Source organism: Ooceraea biroi, chromosome 8 (assembly GCF_003672135.1).
Source record: "Ooceraea biroi isolate clonal line C1 chromosome 8, Obir_v5.4, whole genome shotgun sequence".
Lineage (NCBI taxonomy): Eukaryota > Metazoa > Arthropoda > Insecta > Hymenoptera > Formicidae > Ooceraea > Ooceraea biroi.
This window is the reverse complement of record NC_039513.1, coordinates 8075863-8098491: the sequence shown is the minus strand read 5'-3', so window position 1 is coordinate 8098491 and position 22629 is coordinate 8075863. Positions and strand designations below refer to the sequence as shown.

General features: G+C 53.3%; 1 protein-coding gene across 1 annotated transcript in view; it reads right to left on the bottom strand.

The window, feature by feature from the left end:
* The window catches only part of LOC105275696, a 49089-nt gene extending 30872 nt beyond the window's left edge, over nt 1-18217 (bottom strand). The window contains exons 1-2 of the mRNA XM_011332726.3: nt 16692-18217; nt 9010-10482 (exon numbers count right to left, since the gene is read on the bottom strand). Coding sequence (XP_011331028.1) covers nt 9010-10200 — 1191 coding nt within the window. The 5' untranslated portion in view covers nt 10201-10482; nt 16692-18217. The remainder of the gene's footprint in view (nt 1-9009; nt 10483-16691) is intronic.
* Between the last annotated feature and the right edge of the window lie 4412 nt (nt 18218-22629).

Sequence of the window (22629 nt, the reverse complement as noted above, 5' to 3'; positions counted from 1 at the left end):
CAGCTGACATAACAATATGGAATCCTTGTTACATGAAAGAATTTTCGGTTTTTCACGTTCAGCCCCTTTTATACTTTCCTTTCAAATCCCTTCTTGGTCACGACATTCTCGGATGTCTTTGGTACCTACGATTGCCTGATATGCTTGCTGAGGAACTGAGGCGACAAGTTCAAATTCATGGTTAAAATAAAATTTCGCGTGGACTGTAATTTGATGCTTGAAAGATCGAACGGATTGTGAAACGCGATGATCTTAAAATAACGCTTTAATACGGAGCGAGAGGTCTTCCAGATGTCTGTTAATTTTTGGAGAGCGGAGGGTATGTACATTCCTAGCGGTATTCCGGGGGTGAGCCAGAAACTCCGCTGCTGTTAGTTCATTTACACCGTAACCGTACCGAGTTAAGGCCCGGAAATCCAGGTTGCAGCGTCGTATTTCACGCTACCGTAGCTGCTCCGCCGCATCTACATCGGCTTCCCTCCTATCTGTGTGCTCGGTGCAACGAGTTTGCTTTAATGCCCGGCGAATTTCGCGTCGTTCCGCTTTCTTCGCGAATTGTTGCGCGATGAATCCACCCTTCGGTCCCTCCCATCATCCCCGATTTCCTTTGGTCGCGTTTGTTAATCCCCTTCGCGGCCGCGCTTTAATCTCTTGGGAAAAATGGAGTCCCTTTCTCTCACTATTTTATCATAAACGAAATTTCTGATAACTCTAATGAACGAATAAGAGTGCAGATATCTCAATTTATTTAGTTAGAAAATATTCTTTGAAAAATTCAGCTTATATAATCTCTTCAAAAAAAATAATCTCTTTGAATAAAAATGCGGAACTTGGCTTCGTGAAATTCCTGCCGTAGAATTTCGCATCGAATCTCTAAGGATATCATAAATCGAGAGACGGGCATTACGTAACGACGTGGCAAAACGGCAGCGAGAAGCTCTGAATTCCGACAACCAGCGGAATACGTGCGTTCGAAGTAACGAAGGGGTTAATCTCGCGGTATTAGCGCGAGCGCACTTTGGTTATAGATACGGAGATAACAGCGATAACAATCTTTACTCAACATCACCAACGAGATAAAACTGTAGACGCAGCTTAGCCTCTCTCTCTCTCTCTCTCTCTTCCTCTCGCTCACCGTGAATCGCGCTCACGGATTTTATAAATAAAATTCTGCTTGCGCAATGGCCCGAGTACCATCGCGCGCCGCGAGGAAAAACATCACGTGAAGTACGCAACGGTAATCTAATCTCGTTAGACTCGCCTGCTTCGTCGACGTTAGAAAGGATCGCGTATATCGGATTAGAATACCACTTCTGTAATAAAAAGCACGTGTATCGAGAAATTGTGTGTGCTTTGACCGAATAATTGAAACCGCACAAGGATTATTATATCTCAGACGCTAAAATCTTATTATTATTTGCAATAATTTGGTGAAAGCAGTGGTTCAAATTACTCCTTCATCAACGCACCTGTCGAAAATAAATAAATAAATTTTCTGACAGAAAATCTGGTCGAGACTTGTTTGGTTAAGGGGGGAGCCTGCTTTAGAACGCTGAAAATAAGGTATATTTTACGAATTGTTTTTGGAGAAACTATACAGCGGATCATTATGAAACTTTGATGCATTTATTAGTACATGTTTAAAGATAAAAAAAATTATTTTTTTATTTGAATATATCGCTTGTAGAGGTCGTCCTGGAGAAATCTTAGTGCAGCCGCGTCGCCGGCATTGCAAATTGGTGAGCATTCTCCTGCCTCCAAATTTCGTCTAAACTGAAAAATTGAAATATCTTCTCGTTATTTATGAATTGCCATCGTCGATGAACCAAAGAGAGAAGAAAAAAGTTGAAAAGTGCCAAAATGGTGGAGCTTAGAACACAAAAGTACGATTTTTAGGCAAAGTTTTTGAACTTTTTCATGCAAAAATAATTGTTTAACTTAATGTTTTTATGAATATTAAAGGTCATCGACGATGGGAATTCATAAATAACGAGAAAATATTTCAATTTTTCAGTTTGGATGAAGTTTGGAGGCAGGAGAATGCTCACCAATTTACAATGCCGGCTGCACTAAGATGCCTCCAGGACGACCTCTACAGGCGATATATTCAAATAAAAAAATAATTTTTTTATCTTTAAACATGTACTAATAAATGCATCAAAGTTTTATATATAATGATCCGCTGTATAGTTTCTCCAAAAACATTCGTAAAATTATACCTTATTTTCAACGTTCTAAAGCAGGCTCCCCCCTTAAACAAACACGTAAACTCGCCCTTTCTCTCGCCGCCTGTACATGCGCACGGAGAAGCTAGGCGTAACTTGAAAAAATTCCGTCTTTCGGAAATCGAGCGCGGGTGCCGGCCGGGTCGAAGCGGCACGCTAAAAATAAAGATTCCCGCACGAAGCTCCCGTCGTCGTCGTCCGGAACCCTCCGATCGTCCCTCACGGAGACCTCACGCGTTTCTCTTTAGTGCGTGACTCAGCGGGGCCGAGACGCAGCGTGTACGCCTCGAAAGCCACCCTCGTTGTAGACCCCCGTCCCTTTCGTCCCTACCGTGCCGCCCGTTCTTCCCATCGGGTCCCGTCCGCCGTCGGTGCCCGAATGCAACCAGCCGGCGAACCCCGGCGCTCTCGGGCACCAACACGCGCACACACGTACGAGGCGCGCGCGCACGTACTTTCATTATCGAGGCAGGGGCGGTGATAATAATCGAGCGCCGCCGGTTGGGCCGCGCTAAGGGCTGCCGAAGGGCGCGTACGGCAGGATCCCACGTACGGAATACATCAGCATCGAATACCATTACGAAGAGCGACTAGCGGATGTTCCCCTTTTCCTCTTTCCCTTTCCTGTTTTCTTCTTTTAGTTTTATTCCAGAACGTCGAGACGTGCGGAATCGACCAACACGTGGCTTGTATAATGTAATGCAAAGGACCGGCTGGGATCTATGAAAATCAGAATTCGGAAACTCGGATGTCTCCCGGTTCTTCAGAGACGGAGGGACATCGTGAGCCGCGCTCACGGCATACAATTAAAATCGACGACGAAGAATGCCGAGCGCATACAATAGTACGCGGCAAAGTGAATTTCGCTGTAGCGATCAGGTAAACCTTTCTCCTCGCGAGTTTCCCGATTCTTCCCTTTATAAAACATCGCGGCGGCACACCGGTGGGTCGACGATCGATCGCAATTTATTTATGCGCCCTCATCAGTGCGGCCCGCTCGCAGCCGCCAAAACCGCCCCGCGACGAGAGGGAGAGACAGAGAGAGGCAGACGAAGGTGAACAAAGGACGGAGAAGTCATTAACGAAGAATCCGTAGCGTTCGCCAAAAATGCGAAGGATCTCGGGGATCGCGCGTCGCTTTAGCCGTTCCGCCTTGCTGCTCTTTTCTCTGGCGGAGGAGGTCAACTGTTTTATTGGCTAAGGGTCGTGGCGCACGCCCTCGGAAGCACGGTTTCGGTTAACCGAGCCAAACCCCCGAAATCGGAGCGACGAATTATCGCCCTGGTTAACCTTCGCGTGCGCGACCTGTCTTTTTCCTTGTCCGCCACCTATTCCGCTAGGTTGTCGTCTTCCGGCTGCCTCGCCCCATTGATTAAAAACTTGCCGTCGTGCTCGCAATTTGCCCGTGGAACACACCGTTATCAGCGGTGTCACCGCGCGCTCAGAGACAAACGCGGTCGTTTGATCGTTACGTTCGCGTACGTATGGAACGCTATATATATTTATATCAGAGAGAAAGCGTGGAAAGAACAGAAATCACAAAACTCTACTGTCCAACGATGAGAGAAATATCATACGTATAGATACAGTGTATGCGGACTGTTCTATATATAAAGGCGAAGATGGTCAGGTCTCCGACATTGCTAAATCACCGGAAATCTGCGGACGGCTTACGTCGTTCTGCGAAGTTATTCAAATGAATTCATCGTCGCCGACCACGAGCGATGACACGTACGGATTTCTTTGCGTATGGATACTTCTTTCGCGGTACCGGGCAACGTATGAGCGTATGATGTACGCGATTATCGCGTTCCCTGCATTCTTATCGAGCATCGGCTCGCCGTACATTACGCGTCCGATCGCTGCCGGCCAACCTAATAACGCTGCAATTCGAGCAGCGCGAGGGAAAAAAAGGGAAAAAGGTTTCCGCCGCTGCACGCACGAGAGCGACGGACCGAGCGCTCTACGCACGTGTGTGTACGCACGCACGCATGCACGCACGTATGCACACACGCGGCCGCGGTTACACGCCGGCGGGCCCGTGCTTGTACGGGACCTTTAGCGGCTCGCAAGCCGCAGTCGGGACGATCAATGACAACCTCTCTCTCGCTGCGTCCTCGTCGGGTTCAACATAGGCACGGATAGACCGCCTTCCGTCCTTCTCTCTCTCTCTCTCTCTCTTTTTCTCCCTCTCGCTCTTTCTCTGCCTGCCTCGTATCCGCGAGAGAGAAAGAGAGACGGTGGAAAAGAGACAAAGAACGACGTGGCGAGACGAAGAGAGGGAGCGCCAGCGCTCCCTCTCAATCAAGATAGACGCGCGAGAGGCTTAGCACCAGGAGAGGAGGCGAACACGAGCACGGCGACGGCGGCGGCGTTTCTCTTCGTGAGGGGAGTAAGCGAGAACGTCTCGAAGCCACAGCCGACGTAGCCCGACGAGAGGGGAGACTTACCGCTCCGGGTCTCGTAGTCGGAGTCTCTCGTAGCCGGAGCGCGGAGGCGGGAGGCAGGAAGGGTGGCCGGTGTAGAGAGAACGTGGTGCGAGAGAGGCGCGAGGAAGGCACGGAACTCCGTGGCGAGACGGAGAAAGATAGATAGAGAGAGAAAGAGAAAGAAGGAGAGAGAGGACGCGAACGACCGGTAGACGGTACATGGAGCGGGATGAAACAGCGGGAGAGGATGCAGTAGAGAAAGAGAAGGAACGAGCCACGAGAAGGGAGAGAGGGACAGAGAGAGAAAGAAAGAGAGGCAGGAAGAGAAAAAGAGAGTGACGCGGAACAGGAGGAAGCGAGGCAGGAGGAAGGGCCGGGAGGAAGAGCCGCGGCCTGTCTGTGCCTCTGCTTCGGAAAGTGACTAATGACTAGCCGGCCAGACCTACTCTTCTGCCACCCTCGAGGCGAGCGTGCGAGCGAGCGAGAGGGACCGAGTGGAACAGAAAAGGAGGAGCAGGAAGAGGTGGAGGAGTTCCCCTCGTCCCCCATCTCGCGCGCCCCTCGTCGTGAGAGTTATCGCGGTTGCGAACCTTTCCTCTCCGCCGTTGTTATCTCGCGGCCCTCGACGACGGTCAGCCGTGAAAAATGAGTGTCGCGAGCGGGTGATATTTCGCGGCCGGCCGCGTGGCGAAGGACGGAAATGGGAGAGTGGGAAACGAGGAACCTGGCGCGGGACGGGCGGGGGGATTCGACAGGCACGCAAAAATCCACCGTGGTGCCGCCGTCGCTGGGCGGGATGGACGGACCGGATCCTCTCCGCTCTGGCCACCCGGAACCCATGAATCCCCCGATCGGTGGGGCCAACGAGCGAGTGAGCGAATGAACGGAGGAACGAACGAGCGAACGAGCGAGCGAGCGGCGGAATTCTAAGCGCGCCCGCTGCGCGCTTCCTTTTCCGTGAGAAAGAGTGCCGCTTCCGCGGCCGGAATCCCACGGCACCGCGGCTGGTGCCGCGCAAACGGCCACCGTGAGGTATCGCCAAGAGAAAACTGCACTTTTCGAGATGATGAGAGAGAGAGAAAGATATCTAAAGTAGGGACACTTTTCTTTCTTCCTCGCGTGCCCGAATTATCTAGCGCGGAGACTAACGACGCGTCGCGCGCCCGATTTTCCTGCACTATCGCTCGCGCGCGTGCGGGAATCGAAGGTACGCACACGTGAACCGTATCCATGGATAGTAACGATCGCGAGGAGACCTGGTTCCGAGAGAGGTAACGCGGCAGCGACGGGCGATCGAACGAACGAACGAACTACGACTTGGCGTTTCGACGTCGCGAGAACGCGATTCCGCGTTGCAGTAAAATTCGCGAAACGGTGATTTATCGACGTGGAAACGCCGGATGAAGCGAAGCTGCAATCTCGCCGGTGATTTAGGGGTACTCGAGAGGCGCGCGATGGCTGATTTTTCGCGAGCGGATCGCGATCGGCGCGCGGTACGCTGCGCCAGGTAGCGGCAGCTGTGAAAGCGTTCGCCTCTCTCGCGATGGAGTGAAATGTAATTGAGCCACGGGGAAAAAGTACGCTATAAGAGAGCGTCTCTCACCGCGGCCGAACACCTCTCACAGATACATGGATGATAACACCGTCATGGCGCTGATAAAACGATAGTGACGGGAAAGTGAGCGGCGTCTCGAGAAAGGATTTTTGTCGGCGATCACCCACGTAGAAATTTCAAAACGGTCCAATACTGGGGGACTGTACCGTTTGTCATCGTGGCAGTACTGGCCGCCAGTATTGTGCCAGTACAGATTCGACACAGGAGTGTAACGCCATGCCGTACTTAATTGCCAGTACTGATCCGACACTGGCAATAATATATGGACCAGTATTCGGTAAATAACTGCACCAGCATTGGGCATAGAAGTGGACCAATTAATGTATTAATGTATAAATGTATTTTTTATATATATATAATATGTATTTTGTACTATTTGTATTTGTGACTTAAATATTATAAACAAAGACTAATGCAAACAACATTAGTAAAATCATTTTGTAAATGTCGCGTGAATTAATATCGCGTTTAAAAGAAAAAGATGTTAAATCGGTTTTCCGGATGGTTATTTATACGTGATAACGCAAATGTTTCTAGCGAGAACGTCACGCCTGATCTGGCCATCTATCGGTCGCTGGTGAATCAATATATTGTTATAATCCTATTCTAAAAAAGGCGTGTTAACTTCGTGAAGTTCTTTTTTATCGAATATTGAGGCCCCTTTTCCGCGACGAATTTCGTGTGACTTGAACTTCGTGTTGCGAATGTCAGAATGTCATAGTGGCTGTCAGTGCGGTTATATTGACAATTGTATTTATTATATTATTTTTATTTTATTTTTTTTCTTTCTTATTTTATTTATAGCGCGCGTAGCGCGCGCCTGTGTTGCTAGTTATATATTATCGGCAATGTATGTAGTCGAATGCTGGGTCTGTGTCGGTTGCCGAAGCATGGCCTGTCTCGCAACCAGTACTGGTCCATGTCTGTATTTTATAATGGCCCGTCACATGGCCCGGTTTTTAATAAGCACTGGGACAAGACTGTCTGCCAACTCTTTGCAGTACTGGCCGCCAGTATTGTGCCAGTACAGATCCGACACTGGAGTGTAACGCCGCTGCCGTACTCTGGGCTACCAATACTAGGCCAATGTTGGGCCAGTTAAACAACCTCGGCAATTTCTACGTGGGCAGTTCGTCGAAGCTAATCGTCAAACCTGAATCCGAAGAGATTTGCAATAAAAATACGTATCTTATTAAAACTGTCGAACAAATGGAATAAGACCGCGTGAGTGCTTCGATAAATCCGCTTCCTCGCGGCAGCATCCTACGAGAGCATCGGTCGTGTTTAACGTCCATCGAATTTCGACTCTGGGACGTCCGAGACGTCGAAACGTGAGCCAATCTTACAGAATAGATTATCACCCCGTTATCCAGGGTTATCCGTGAACCTCACGGTTTAATCAAGACTGTCTCTCCGACGCAAGAGTAAATCGCAGGATATTCCCGGAATAGCCAGCGCAGGGGCCCCGATACGCAGGGCGTGCACGCGATGACGCGGCGCTGTGCAAGTAACTTCGGCGCGTTATCGGATGGCTTTAAAGTGGCACATTAGGCGCGATGAGGCGAGGCAGGAGGTTCTCGCGGGTTTCGTTTTGCCGAATTCCGCAAAGAAGACGCGGACAGAAAACCGCGGAAGCGGTTACCAAAGAGACCGACCGACCCGGCGAACGGCACGGTGAACGGTCCCTCTCTCCCTCTTTCTTTCCTGTTTCTCTTTTTCTCTTTTTCTCTGGGCTTGGCAAAGCTCCGGCAACTGGATCGAAGCGCCGTTGCGCCGACGAAGTCGGTCTTTTTCTCCCTGCCGACGGAGAACGTCGGACGAGGCGGCGTCGGCGGCCACCGGCCGCGCCGTTGCACGCGCGTATATACATAATTAGACGCAATTAAGCGGCCGTCTTATCTGCGCTCGACGAGTTCTCTTTCTCCATCTTTCGTTCTCCTGCTCTCTCTCTCTCTCTCTCTCTTTCTCCCGCTCGCCCTCCCGAGCGTGCCGCGCCCGAGATTTCTCGCGGTTTTTCCACTCGCCGCGGAGATAAATCCCACCGACCCATAAACCCCGCGTTTCAGCGGATCGCCGCGGTGGCCTCTTCTCCGCAGACGGGCGTCGCGCGCGTGAAACGACCAATCTGCACGGATAAAGGCCCGAAAGTCAATTTTCCAGGAATAAGGATAAGAAAGTAGAATTTACGGGCTTGGAATATAGGACGGCTCGGTAGCGATGTTGTTACCGTTCTCTGCGTAACGGTTAGCGCGTGATGAAATTATTGTACGACCGTTCTCATTCCCCGATCATCTTTTCCAAGGAAACCTCTCGAAAGGTACCTACTATCAACAGTATCGGAGCAGCGTTTAATGCATCAACGTTTCATAGATCTCTGGTACTGACAAAGTTTCGGGCGCAAACGTATACGTGCGATTTCACCTGAACAACTTCGTCCCGCACGTTGCATATTTCACGCGTTGCAACTTTGAAGAAATCAGAAATGCACAAAGATCGCGTCGCGAGTTGGACGGGACAGATCCCAGCTCGCAGAACTCGGGTGTCCCGTGTCGTTCATCGATTTAAATCACGGCTTCGCCGCGACTCTCACACGCGGCGATCGGTCCGGGAGATTATCTCTCGGTTGCCTTTCGCAAACGCTCGCTAACTTAATCCCGTCCCGGTTCGGGCGCTCGTGGGATCTACCTGAGGGACGTCTCGCGATTACGGCGGGTGGGATAATCCGCTTGGACGTATTCACCTTGTTGTGCGGCAGCTGCGTGGGCACGTAGAGCGGCGGGTCCAATCCCGGGCTCGTGACGGCGTGACGTCCGATAATCCTGTCGGCCGGTTTCGCGTCGTAGCCTTCCGGCTGACCGATGTGGAAACCCTTGCTCTTGACCCAGAACCGGAACTTGCTGTTCTCCGCGCTGTTCACCTCCTCGCCCCGCAGCGTCCTCAGGATGCGCGCGTACTTCTTGATGGTGATCGTCTTTGTCTTAGCTAAATCGCCATAAGTCTTGATCACCCACGGCTGATACGTGTTGAACATGGTGTCGTTCTGGAACTTCCTTGGAGACGCGGCGGCGGCGGCTGGACCGTCAGTCCCGTTCGAGCCTTGTCCTTTTTGCGTGCCGTACGTGCCACCGTTCACGCTCGGCGACGACATCGCTGTATAAGACATTGCCATTCCGGTCTTCGCGTCCGCGGCACCATTCGCCGCGTATCCGCTCAGCGTGGCCGCGGCACCGGAAGCCGCCAGGGAACCACTCGTCATGTTGGAAATGTCGAGATACGAGACGGACGAGCTCTTGCCAAGGTTCGTGGCGTTCCCGACGAAGGTCGCCATCGAGGTCGACATATATGGCGGAATCGGTGTGGGCGGCATGCCGAGACTTCCGGCGCACAGGCCGGCCGTTTGTCCGGCCGTCAAACCGAGTCCGGTCACGGAAGCGTACGAAGGAACGTCCGAGGGCAGGTTCGACGCGTTGGTCGGCCAGCTGGTCGAGAGCACGGCCGTGCCGTTCGATATATCGCTTGTCGAGGAGCTGGCGGCCGTCGAAGTGGACGACGATTTCGTCTGAGTGGCCGATCTCGAGACGGAAGTCCCGCGGCTCTTCGAGCTCTGGCCGTCGCTCGTCGAGGTGCTCGTGGTCGTCGAGGAGGATGCCAAGGAGGACGCAGAGCAGGTGGCCGAGGAGGAACTGGGACAAGCGGAGCCGGCCTTCGCGGCGCTCGTCGACGTCCCGCGGGACTTCTTTGTCGGCGGCTCGTCCCGGGTGCCGTTCATCGAGTTCAAATTGCCGTGAGACGGGCTGTTGTTGTTCTCGCTCCTGGAGCGTTTGCTCGACGACGATGCGGCTGCCGTCGTGGATGGCGATTGGCTCGAGGGTGTCGGCGAGCTGTTCACTGGCGCTCTGCGACGCAAACCCATCATCGTCGCGCTCGCCATATCGCCGTGCGCGCGTATCTACGTGTCGCGAGTAGCGTTCCGTTCACCGTTATCCCGCGCCCGGCACATCGGCACACTTGAACACTGCAAGCACACCAAGCTCACACTATGCGGATCATGCACGATCACTCGTACACTGTAATGTGCGTTGCGAGGCCTCGATGAATCGTTCACAGTTAACGTCGTACCTCGTATCTCATCGAGGAAGCGTCGAAAAATGTTCTTTCGGTGACGACGATGGTATCGGCGATGATGATGACGACGACGACGGTGATGCTGCGTCTGGAAACAAAAGAGGAACGAAATGTGACAAGGGGAATTAGCTATGCGCAATTAAGCGGCGGGAAACGTTTGAGCGCGAAGAGCGCCGCTAATGGACTACTAGCCGAGTGGGTGGAGACTATCGCCAGTAGGAGAAGTAGATTATAGCTGCTCGGATATTATAATACGCGGCAGAAATTCGCTCGGGAAATTGAGTCCCCCGTCGCCTTCCACTTTCTGTCCGATAATAGACGCGGCGCGGCGCCCTACGCGCGAGACTCTCGCCGTGAAATCTCCACTTTACGCGCCGGAGCGCTCGAGCTCGCGTTCTCGCCTCTTTCGAGTTTATTCGGGGGATCGTAGACCCGTTAGCACCCAGCTCGAGCTCGGCCGAGCTGTTTATTTTCAAAGTGACGTAAGCGAAATTGCAGAAATTTCGCTCAAATGAATTCGCGAGGTCAGTTTGCGCTTCCCGGCTCACTCGCGTGATCCGTCGCATCTCGAAAATCGCCGGTTTCAAATGAACAATTGTATAAAACAATATTTCGTAATCCCTTCTTGAAGGCATGAGCGGGACGTCGAGTTGTCACGAAAAATAGAAATGAAACTCGCATTCCTCGCTGCCGGATGTCGTTCATGCGCGCTTGAAATGCAAGTTTCGCGACGTTTGGCGAATATCACATTTCAGCTCTCTAACCGCGCGGCAAGAAATGAGAATCTTTCGCAAGAGCGCCATTAGGGTAGCCGACAACGCTGGCACAATTATCCGGCAGCTTGCACGACGTACTAAACGGAGGAACCGGTTAACCGACGGCACGACCTTCCTTTCGCGCGTGGGCCATTTTTGCGCTCGGCGTAATATCTGGATGCACGATATCAAACTAAAATATGGCGCGCCACGTGTCATCCGAAAAAAACACCCCGATGCACGATCGAACGGATGCACTCGACCTCCCGCGGTGAAACGCATACTGGTGGGGCCAGAAAATAATGAGATATAACGACCTAAAAATGAAGCCACCCCTTTGTGAAGTGAGCACGATTCTCACCCCTAGATACACGTCGATACCCCCGACGTCACGTCCTTTGCCGATCAACGTTCTATCTGCTGCTGGCCCATTCAGGGTCCAGGACTATTACGATTGCTCTATTCTCTTTCTGCTTCTTATATCATTGCACATTTTCCGCGAATATCATATTATTAGAACAATTTCCTGGACTCGGAGAATTAACAATTAACTTGAGATCCAAATTTTGCAAAGTCGCAAGACTGTTTTTACAATGATGATTTAAGCATGCGGGAGACCAACCGATAAGACTTTTACATTTGCGATAAAAATTCAGTGCCTCCGTCTGGATTTACACACACGCATCACATATAAATTTACACAGCAGAGTGAAATATAAAACTGATCACGAACGTTTTCGGAAATCACGTGGATCACGTATCGTGGATAAACGTAGCCGAACAGCACAGGCCCGCAATCGCGGCGCAAACCTAAAAGCGGGAACTGATTCAATAAGGTCGGTCGGACCGCCCGTCCGCCTCGGCAGCTCGCTGTAACAGCCCGAGGGCGATACTTAAAGCGCCCTTAGGTCGTAGAAGCTGGATAATCCGCGGGATACCGAGACGGCGGGTTGCTCGCGGTGGAGGATATCGCTCGGGACTGAAACCTCGCAGAAACGGTCGATTTCATCGGCGGCCTTTATAGATTGCGCCAACGCGCGAATTGTTCCAGGAGCGGCCAATGTTATTTATACGGTCTTATCAAGCTGTCCGATAAAACTTGTAATCTGATCGAAAGAATGCGCATACGAACAACAATCGCTTATTTATAACTCGCGCGGACTCGAAATTATTCTGCACGCAAATTGATATATCTGTCAGAAATACTGTCAAGGTTCTTTCAGCGGGAGCCCAAGGGACACTCACGTCCGCAACCGGAGCCAGATATTCTTAGAGCGGTTAGTTATTCCAACGTCTATAATAGACGGAGATGTATCCCTAAATATTTCAGCCTGGATCGTTCGATATGCGTCTCGGCGGCAGAGTCACGCGACGTACTGGCATCAAAACGGGTTCCTTATTTTCGCGATTATTACCACCCTCGGGAATGTCAATCAGCGAGTCAGCCGGTCGACCGACCGACCGGGTAGAATGGCAGACCTCCGCGGTTTACGCCGGACAATCGAGAAACAAGCCCACAGGCGAGAACTAATTCAATGAGGCCGATCGAAGCGTCTAGCACGTCTGGCTGGTATTCATGGCCGGGTCGCGACGTGCGCGGTCTCCTTCAATTGACGGAGAGCCAGAGACAGAGGGAAAGAGAGAGGGAGAGAAAGGACAGAGAAGGGAGAGAGAGAGAGAAAGAGGACAAAGGCAGAATGCGATAAAAATCGCGAGAATATTGTCGCCAGATAACCAGCGTAATCCCGCTCCGAGGTATGATCGCGCGAAAAGGTTTATTTCGAGATCCGCGAACCCGGAGCGCCTTAATTAACGGCTCGATTAAGTACCTATTAACTGCCGCGGCCGCATTTACCGCGCGCCGCCGGACCGAACTCGCAGACTAAATCGATGGGGAGACCAAAGCGGATAAAGTCGAGCGGCATTGAGCTCTTTGCTCGCGACAGAGAATATTCGTAACCAGGACGGAAGAATAATCTCGTCGACGCGGTACTTAATACCTCGCGCTGTCGAAAAAATGATGTGAAATTCAATCACCCAGCGACTAAATTCGAAAGTGCAATTCGACGCTGGATACCTCGTTTCCAAATAAAATAAATCATTGATTCATCGAGACACAGTTTTAAGAAAACGAGTTTCATCCGAGTCTCGCGCGACCAGATTGCCTGATCTCAAACCAACGTTCCTCCGGAATTTCAGCGTTTCGCGAAAGGGACTTGATAAGTCACCGCGCACAGCACAGGTCCAAATCAAGTTATCTCTCGTCGCGTCCCGATTTCACCGAACTGCAGCAGCGCGCGACCGAACGAACGAACGAACGAACAAACGAACGAACCAACCAACGAGCGTACGTACGTACGTACGCTCCGGACAGAAGCCCGACGAGGCGAAAAAAACTCGCGAGGCTGCACTCGCGAGGTGAGGTGACCCGATTAGATTCGTTCACGGGCTGCGCCTAGATAACGCACGACCGACGAACAATCGGGGGAGACGGACCCCGCATCGACGGAATGGGCGCGTGAGACGCGCGCGCGCGGGGGAGGGGGGGAGAGAGCTAATTCAATAAGGCCGATCGAACCGTCCGTTCGGCACGGTAGCCGGTATAATGGCCTCGACGCGCGATATATCCGCGCGCGCTCCTTTAGGTGGCAGAAACGGGGCCCCGGGACGGCGATATGTCTCGGCTTAGAGCCGCACACAAGTCACGTAGTGGCATGGGACCACCGCCGAGTATTATAGCGCGTCCCCTGTCGTCCCCGTCGACCCCCCCGGCCACAGCCTCCTGCCGCCTTTACCGCGTCGCGCTCTGTCTCCCTTCTTCTTGCGCGCGTGTGTGTTGGGTATGCTCGTCCTCCTTGTCGCTCTCGCTCTCGGCGTCGCTCTCTCGCTTGCTATTTCTCTCTCCCTCCCTTCATGTACATATTACTCGGCGTATAATGTGGGTGCCGCTCGCGCACCGAGCGACCGGGTGTCACGCTACGTGCTTCCTGCCCGCAGGCCATGGTGCGACAAAAGGCCTTATGTCCGCCCGCTCGTGGGACACTCGTGATCGCAATGTGTAATCAAGCTCGCATGGCCACTGTATTACCACGTACGCCCACCCGTTATACGCGTGCATACGCGGCAGTTTCGGTTATCCGTTTCCCGCGCAGGACACCACCGTCCTCCCGTTCCTCCTCCTCCGCCTCCTCTTCCTCATCCGCCTCCTCCTCCACCCGTCGCGTCGATCGGTTTCGTAACGGCTTGCGTCTCGCGGCCGACGATCAGCGAATTCGCAGCCACTGCCTCCTCGCGCATCCCGAGAACCAAATTTCTTCTTCTTTTCTTTTGTCCGTCTCGCGATTAACACGTCGATGAAAATGGAGAAAGAACAGAAACATGTCTGTTTCACTGACCCGCCATTAAGACTTTCTACCAATTACCGCGAAACAGGATATTTATTGCGTGTGTCATTTTAAAACTTCTGCGTAAAAGCATTCGTCGACGCAGACGGCGCGACGTGGTTCACGTTTTTGAAGTGAAAACCTGATTGCAGACATTTTTGCGATCGCGGTTGGGAGCCGGGACATTAATCCGGGACGTTTCCACGAGTCGGCAGACGCCCGTCTCAAGGAGTCCATAAAGACGAGGCGGTAAACGAGGCAATTTACGATCGATATATAGACGTGTGTTTTGACGCGAGACCAGTTTACGGGGAATTTTTTAGTGAACGCTGGCGTTGGCGGCAGGATTAATAATGTGCGCGCGTAATTAGACCGGGGAGCTCCAGATCTCGCGTGACACGATGTAGAACCAGACGCGCAACGCTGTCCTTCGCGGAAATCCTTTACGAAAATCACCTTGCAAACGCGAACGCGTTTTATTCGCGGACGCCGAAGGATTTAGCGCGAGATGCAGGCAAACTTGCGCAATAGTGTTTCCAGCCTTGTTGCAATCTTGTTTAGCGGCAGAGTTACGCGAGAAGCTATAACCATCCTTAACTACTTTTATCGATCATCCATCAGGCTACCGAGACTGCCATAAGATAGTTTGATTAGCCCCCTTATATCTCCGATCGGATCATTATCCACGAAGCATCGCGAGATTGCAAGGGGTAATGTGTCCCCCTCGATATCAAACGCTTCAATTTCCCTTGGTATCGCGATTTTCAACCTGATCATTTCCTGAGAGAAAAATGCCTCATGGATAAAAAACTCAAAGGAGAAGAAAGCAAAGCTGCAAGAATTGACAAATTTCGAGACTCACCGTGTGTGTCGAGAATATGTTGCGCGAAATCGTTTACTCGTTTCCATGAATGAGCGAAATATCGTTTCCGACGACACGAGAAACGACGTTTGATTCAACGCATCGATCGTTCACCAATTAAACGAAATGCCACACATTAACAAACTCCTGGTAAAGGAATTGCGATTGGAATCGCGGGGCGAAATGTCGCCGATAATGAGCGCATTACAACAACGTCGGATAAACGAGTGCTTCCGATTTCCGAATCAACTACCCGTGCGTGTTTTTCAGCATCCGCCTACGTCGAATTAAATCGCCGGTGGCACCACATATAAACGCAACGATCGCATGCAATCGAGGAAGGTAGGTGGGCGGCAATCCCTTGACACTTCGGGAACCAATAACGAGACTCTTCTCGACGGTTTTCACGAAGAAGGTGATCTCAAAACGAGTTAAATCGATACCCGGACACAGACGCGTCTGGACGCTCGATGATTTCCTGAATGTCAAACTAATCGCGTTTCGGTAGTTGTCTCGAATCAGCTCGTCCTGGTGGATCGTTCGCGAGAAGGCCGACCGATCGGACCCAACGCGAAACGGGCGCCTTTCGCGGCCCGTTACATCCCGTCAGAGAAAACGGCGAACGCTCTCCTCGCGAGTCCCGAGTGGCAGTAAGTTGAATTCCCAAACGGGCGGGTGTGGCGACCGGCCCGCAACGGGGCACCGGAACGGACGAACACCGCTATCTCGCCTCTGTCGTTCCCTTCCCAACGAGAGGGTTGCCTGTATTTCTCCTCGTGCTGAGAGAAAGACAGACAGAAAGAAAGAGAGAGAGAGAGGGAGAGAACAAATGGACCCTCCGGGCACTCCACTCGGATTTCGTCTCCTCGATCCGCATCGTTCGCGCGCATCGATCGATCGTCGAGAAGCGTCGCCCTTTTCGCGCCACGGGAGGGATCTCTTCGCGTAATTGAGCGAGCTGCGCGGAAATTAGGAAAAAAAGTGTAGAAAGCGGCTTCGTTCACGTGAATCTTTACGGTACCAATCCGCGTTGGGGCACGGAATGATGTTGGTTAATAAACGATCCATTCGGGAATGGCTCCGCGGGCGATTTCACTGCCGATCGTTCGATCGCCGCTCGCATTCCACTTTTTTATTTCGCGATCACCGAGATTACAGGAATGGCTCTCGACAGACAAAGTTTCCTGCGCGACGAGCGAGTAGCGCGAGTGGAGAGCGACGCTCGGACATCGACACTGGAAGAACGCGGAAAATCGCGCGGGCAGCTCGGTAATCGTAAGCAATGATCAGAACTCACTCGAGATCCGTCGTCCTCAGCACTGTCACACCGTGATCACACGCACTGTCGCTTATCCACTGGCCGGACCGGCGCGAACCCACTCAGCCCACGAGGTCTCTCGTCGGGACAAAGGGCCCAGCTGGGGTTCGGGAAAAGAGAGGGAAAAAAAGGGAACGAAATCTCGGCGGCACCGTGTCCGTCACCGATCCGCGACGGAGCGTGGCTGGGCTTCCTCCTCGTGTCGTCGCGCGCGCTCGCCGAGATGCGCCGCCGAGATGATCCGTGCCGCGTGTCCGTCCGAAAGTGTCACCTCCCTCTCTCTCCGGGCGGCTGCGACGTGGTGCCGGCGAAGATCCGTGAAAGGAGGAAGAGGCGAGAGATCGTCCGCAACCCGGTCGAGCGCGGATGAGCGGCGGCGGCAGCGGTGGCGGTGGCGGCGGCAGCGGCAGTCGCTTCTGAAGCTCGCTTTCCTTTTTTCTCGCCTCTCTGCTTCCTTCGGGTGGCCACCAGCCCGACGATGTTGACGTCGCGCGGCAACGAGGCGAGTATAGGAAGACCACGATGAGGCCGACGACGACAACAACGACGACAACGACAACGACGATGACGGCGACGAGCAGGAGGAAGAGCGGCGGTGGAAGAGTAAAGAGTGGAAGGCGGCGCGGGGGTGGGAAGGGAGGGTGAAGGAGGAGGAGGAGTAGAAGGCAGAACGTGCGAGAGAGACGGAACGAGGACAGACAGACAGAAATTGTGTGAGTATACGTGTGTGTGGGAGAGAGAGAGAAAGAGAGAGAGAAAGAAAGAGAATGAGAAGGAAGAACCGGAGCAAGAGCGAGCGCCGGCAGACTGGGTTGACTCGGTGGCCGAGCGGTATCTCACCCGCGAAAAGCGTCCCGCGATCAGGTGACAGCGGGAGTACACACCGGCGTTACTCGCGAGCGAGAGGGAGAAGCGGGACGGTCGGATGGTGAAAGAGAGAGAGAGGAATCAGAGACGGAGAGAGAGGATGGCTGGCGGCCGCAGCGAGACGAGGACAGCCGAGTCGCGAGCGGAACGTGGAGGGAGCGTGGTGGAGTGGCGCGGAGGAGGGTTGGGCGGGAGGCTAAATACGTCGGTGTGAGAGGGACAGACGGGACAGACGAAAGGAGACGGAGCGAGAATGCGGTGGGGGGAGGTGTAGGGGGGGGGGTGTTGAATGCGGGACGGAGAACGAGCCGACGGAGACGGGGAACGGAGAGGGCGATAGTCGGTGCTCGTGCGTTCGCCGAGTGTAACTCGACTGTCAGAGGAAGAGGGCGAGGAGAGGCCTCGGCGGGACAGAGTGGGACGCGAAGAAACGCCGCTGCGCTAGGGACGGAGAGGGAGAGAAGCCTCGAGTGGAAGAGAGACCGAAAAGAGAGAAAGAGGGATGGAGCCGGAACGGCGTCGAGGGAGGGCGATAGGGGGAAGGAGGGGAGGTGGCTGTGGGCGACGAGGGCGAAGCGGGGTGCCGACGGGGAGCCGACGAGAGAGCGGTGCGAGCGGGGTGGCCGGCTGGGAGGCAGAGAAGGGCTCCCTGATCGCTTCTGAGTGCAAACGGTTCGGCGTGCGGTGGGACACTGGCAGGCAGTCGGGCGGGCGGGCTGGCTGAAACTGCTGTGGATAGCGGGTGGCGAGCGGCGCGGTGCGATACTCCACGGAACGGGACGGGACGGGCCGAGAGCGCCAGAGCCGGGCCGGGACCCCCGTCCAACACGCGCGCACACGGACGTGGCCGCGCGCACGCACGCCGAAGGCCGGGACGCTCGCGTGTAGCCGCCACCGACAGAGGCACCACGCGGAGAGGCGCGGCGACACAGACGCGCGCTCACACGGATAGAGCCGGAGTCGGGCTGTCCGATGGACGGACGGACGGACGGACGGACGGACGTTCGGACGTTCGGTCGGGTGCGGGATGTCGGGGGAGGAAGGGCAACGAGCAAGGCAGGCAGGCAAGCAAGCAGGCTCGGTTATACGAGCCTCGGCGCCGTTACTACGCCAACGGCTCTGCCTGCCCTCGGCTCGGCTCGGTCTCGCTCGGGCGCTCGCGCTAGCCCGACTCTGCCCCGACGTCTCGCCGTCGGTCGGTTCGAGCTCTCTGTGCCTCTTCGTCGTTGTCCTCGTCGCTCTAGCGTGACTCGTCTCTCGGCGCGGGGCACCTCTCGCTCCGTCCTCGTCCTGGCTCCGACCGCCACGCCACGCCGCGCCGATGTTCCAGCCGATGCTCTCTTCCGCAAGCGCGCGCGCGTGATCGTCCCTCTTCTTCTACTCCCTGTCCGCGTTCCTCTTCCACTCTGGGGCCCCGCTCGCGTTATACTCCTCCGCCTTTCTTTCTCCCGTTACTTTTTCTCGCTGCCGCCCTTTCGATCCTCACCGCAGGACGTCTGCTTTTCTCCGTCGGGATCCTCCTTCATCGCCGTCGTCGGGCCTTCGTCATTTCGCACACACCTCTTCGCCGATTCGAGGAAGGTCTCTCTCTTCAGCACGTGCGCGCCCTTGCACCGGAGCGGTAGCATATCGCAGAACCGTCCGCTTGACTACCGGAGCTCGCCAGAACCGGACGTAGCGCGGAGAACCGAAAAAGAACGGCATTCAGCAAAGGAATCGGTAAAAAAAAAGATGGACCCGTCGGAGAGGCGGAGGACGCTATCGCGTGACACTCGGCTTTACGTCTGAATTTTTCGTAACGTCGGATTCGTCTGGCGACATTCCAGAGGTTGTCTCGACGCCGTGAATCTTGGATCGGGACGCCTCGAATCCCGAGTTGGAAGATTTCAAGCACGGCGCGGACGTTCGCCTGCGTTTTCTTTAGTTTCGCGGGTATTAACGCTGAATTATTCAACGCGCATCGTGTAAGTCTGCGCGAAACCTCGATCCTCTCGAGAGCCCGCGCGGAGAAACGGGCGGTTACGCATGAAACCGAACTCGAAGCTCTCTCTCTCTTTCTCTCGCCATCTCTCAAATCCGTTGAAATATTCCACGGATATCGGAGATTCGCGACGACCGTTGCAATTCAGCATCGTTGCCGACCTAACTGCGTCTACCGCCAAAGTTACGGACGCGACGCGGGCGGTCCCGACACTTTTGGGAATTTGTTGCGGCACTTTCGACCTGGGAAGGGACACTTAGCTATTCCGATAAAGTATACGTCCCGCACACAGGTGCGGAAGAACAGTCGGTGAGTACCCAAAGTTGCCTTAATCTCTGTCCTCCTCTCCGCGTCCCGCGTCACTGGAAACGACAGACTTTGAGGGTGACTTTACGCCCGAGCGGTAGCGGTCTGCCGGTGGAGACGAGAAAACGAAGAACGGGAGAAAGGGAGAGAAAGAGACGGCAGGAAGGATGAGAGCGACGGACAGATAGAGAAGGCGCGCGGCACTTTCTCGGTGCGAGAGCGCACAAAGGAATCGAGGCATGTAACACCTAGAGCTGCGGGATAAAGGCGGTCCATGCTCGTTTTGCTCGCCGTCGAAAGCCGCTCTAAAACTCGAGGAATCGCGACGCCCGTCTCGGTGCGCGCTTCCTCGTTTCGAGTATCGTATAGAGGAGGAGCGACCGCGTCGCACCATCGACGAGAAGGACATCACGAAACGCTCCTAGAATTCCGGCTATTCAGAGAAAGCAGGAGTCGACGCGGAAAGAGCGAGAGATCGCCGCGATAAGCGGGAGCGAGCAAGACTAATATACGCGGTAGGGGGCGATACCCCTTAACACCGGGCACGAGGCAAATAGGGGGACCAGCTGTGTTCTATCCTCGTTCGGGTTGCTCTAAAGGGGGTCGAGGATTATTAAAACGGACGAGGGACAGCTCGGCTGAGGGAGCCGAGGGAGAAGAGGGGGACAGCCTTCTACTGTTACGGTGCCACAGCTTCTCTGGAACCGGTAACCCCCACCGTACCCCGCGCCTCTCGCTCGCTCGTTCCGCCTGTCCCTCTCGCTCTTTCTCCGCGTCGCCCTCCCTGATTCGGTATTCAAGTTAGAGCCGCGCAGTGCATGCTCTCGGTGCATAAAATGCCCCCTACAATGATCCCAATCAACCGCGCGGCACCCATGCGCCGGTGCGCGCGAGCGCGCCGAGCTCAGCAATCAGGACCGCTTTGATGACGGCGGCCAAAAATTCGGCATTAATTCAATGAGAGACGCCGCGCGCGGCGAGTCGATACAATCGATCGATCGGCCGACCGAGAGCGGGATCGACTCGGTGCGGCACGCCGTGGATCGCGCGCAAAAGTGGATCATCTATCTTGATCAGCGAGCTTGAAAGCCGAAACACCCTGGGATGAGCGTTGCAGCGCTCCTCGGGCCGAGAACGTCCCGCGAGGAATAAGGCCGCGCAAGTGCGGCCCGCGCGTAAAGAATGATCGATGATGAGTGCCAGAAATAATACGCTGGAATTCGCTTACACCTTGCGAGTTCGACACCTTGCATCTCTCCGCTCGGCACGGTGAAGCGCCAAAGCACGCAGACCCATCCCTTCGAAAGGGCACGTTACCTGCGACACCTAAGGATCCTAACACCTCGTTTAGGACCGTGTCTTTGCCAGGCCAGGGAGCATGAATGGCCCCATTAGAAAGCTATCACAGGGAGTGACGACGTCCTCGACGTTAGACAGTTACCAATATCCGACTTTTTAAGGGGGGAGCCTGCTTTAGAACGTTGAAAATAAGGTATAATTTTACGAATTTTTTTGGAGAAACTATACAGCGGATCATTATAAAACTTTGATGCATTTATTAGTACATGTTTAAAGATAAAAAATATTATTTTTTTATTTGAATATATCGCCTGTAGAGGTCGTCCTGGAGACATCTTAGTGCAGCCGGCATTGTAAATTGGTGAGCATTCTCCTGCCTCCAAATTTCATCCAAACTGAAAAATTGAAATATTTTCTCGTTATTTATGAATTCCCATCGTCGATGAACCTTTAATATTCATAAAAACATTAAGTTAAACAATTCTTTTTGCATGAAAAAGTTCAAAAACTTTGCCTAAAAATCGTACTTTTGTGTTCTAAGCTCCACCATTTTGGCACTTTTCAACTTTTTTCTTCTCTCTTTGGTTCATCGACGATGGCAATTCATAAATAACGAGAAGATATTTCAATTTTTCAGTTTAGACGAAATTTGGAGGCAGGAGAATGCTCACCAATTTGCAATGCCGGCGACGCGGCTGCACTAAGATTTCTCCAGGACGACTTCTACAAGCGATATATTCAAATCAAAAAATAATTTTTTTATCTTTAAACATGTACTAATAAATGCATCAAAGTTTCATAATGATCCGCTGTATAGTTTCTCCAAAAACAATTCGTAAAATATACCTTATTTTCAGCGTTCTAAAGCAGGCTCCCCCCTTAAACTCTAAGCGGTTCCATAAAGTATCGATCTTGTCGGCTTGTTTCTCCTTAGAGTGAGCCGCGCGCGGTTTAGTCTGATTTCTTCTACTCACCTCGACTTGATTCACGGACTACAGGATCCTTGACATCCTTTGAATACACGGCTCTTTCGTCCACTGGTATTCCTTCGTGTACGAGGAAATGCGGACGGTAATTCTTTCGCAGTCGAAACGATTCAGCGAATTATGTAAATTACAATGTTACATTCACGGTGTCTTCGTAACTGTACCCTTTCCACTTTTTATCGCTCCAATACCGCTCTCGCGCGGAATTCCTCTTTGATTCAGCCGAGGTTTCAGCCTAAGCGTCGGAGAGTACTTTTCCGCGGCACGGTTTTCCTTTTTCTCGTGCGTACCGCCCTCGACCGAAGTGTATCCGTGCCTCTCCACTTAACCGACGAGCTCAATCACGCGTGAACGCTCCAGAGACGATTCCCTTTTCCTTAAGCGGGACAGCCGGCACGGTCCGTGAACGGCGTTCGGAATCGAGGATACCGTTCCGGGCGACGGTCAGACCGCCGGTACCAAGCAACGACCACTACGA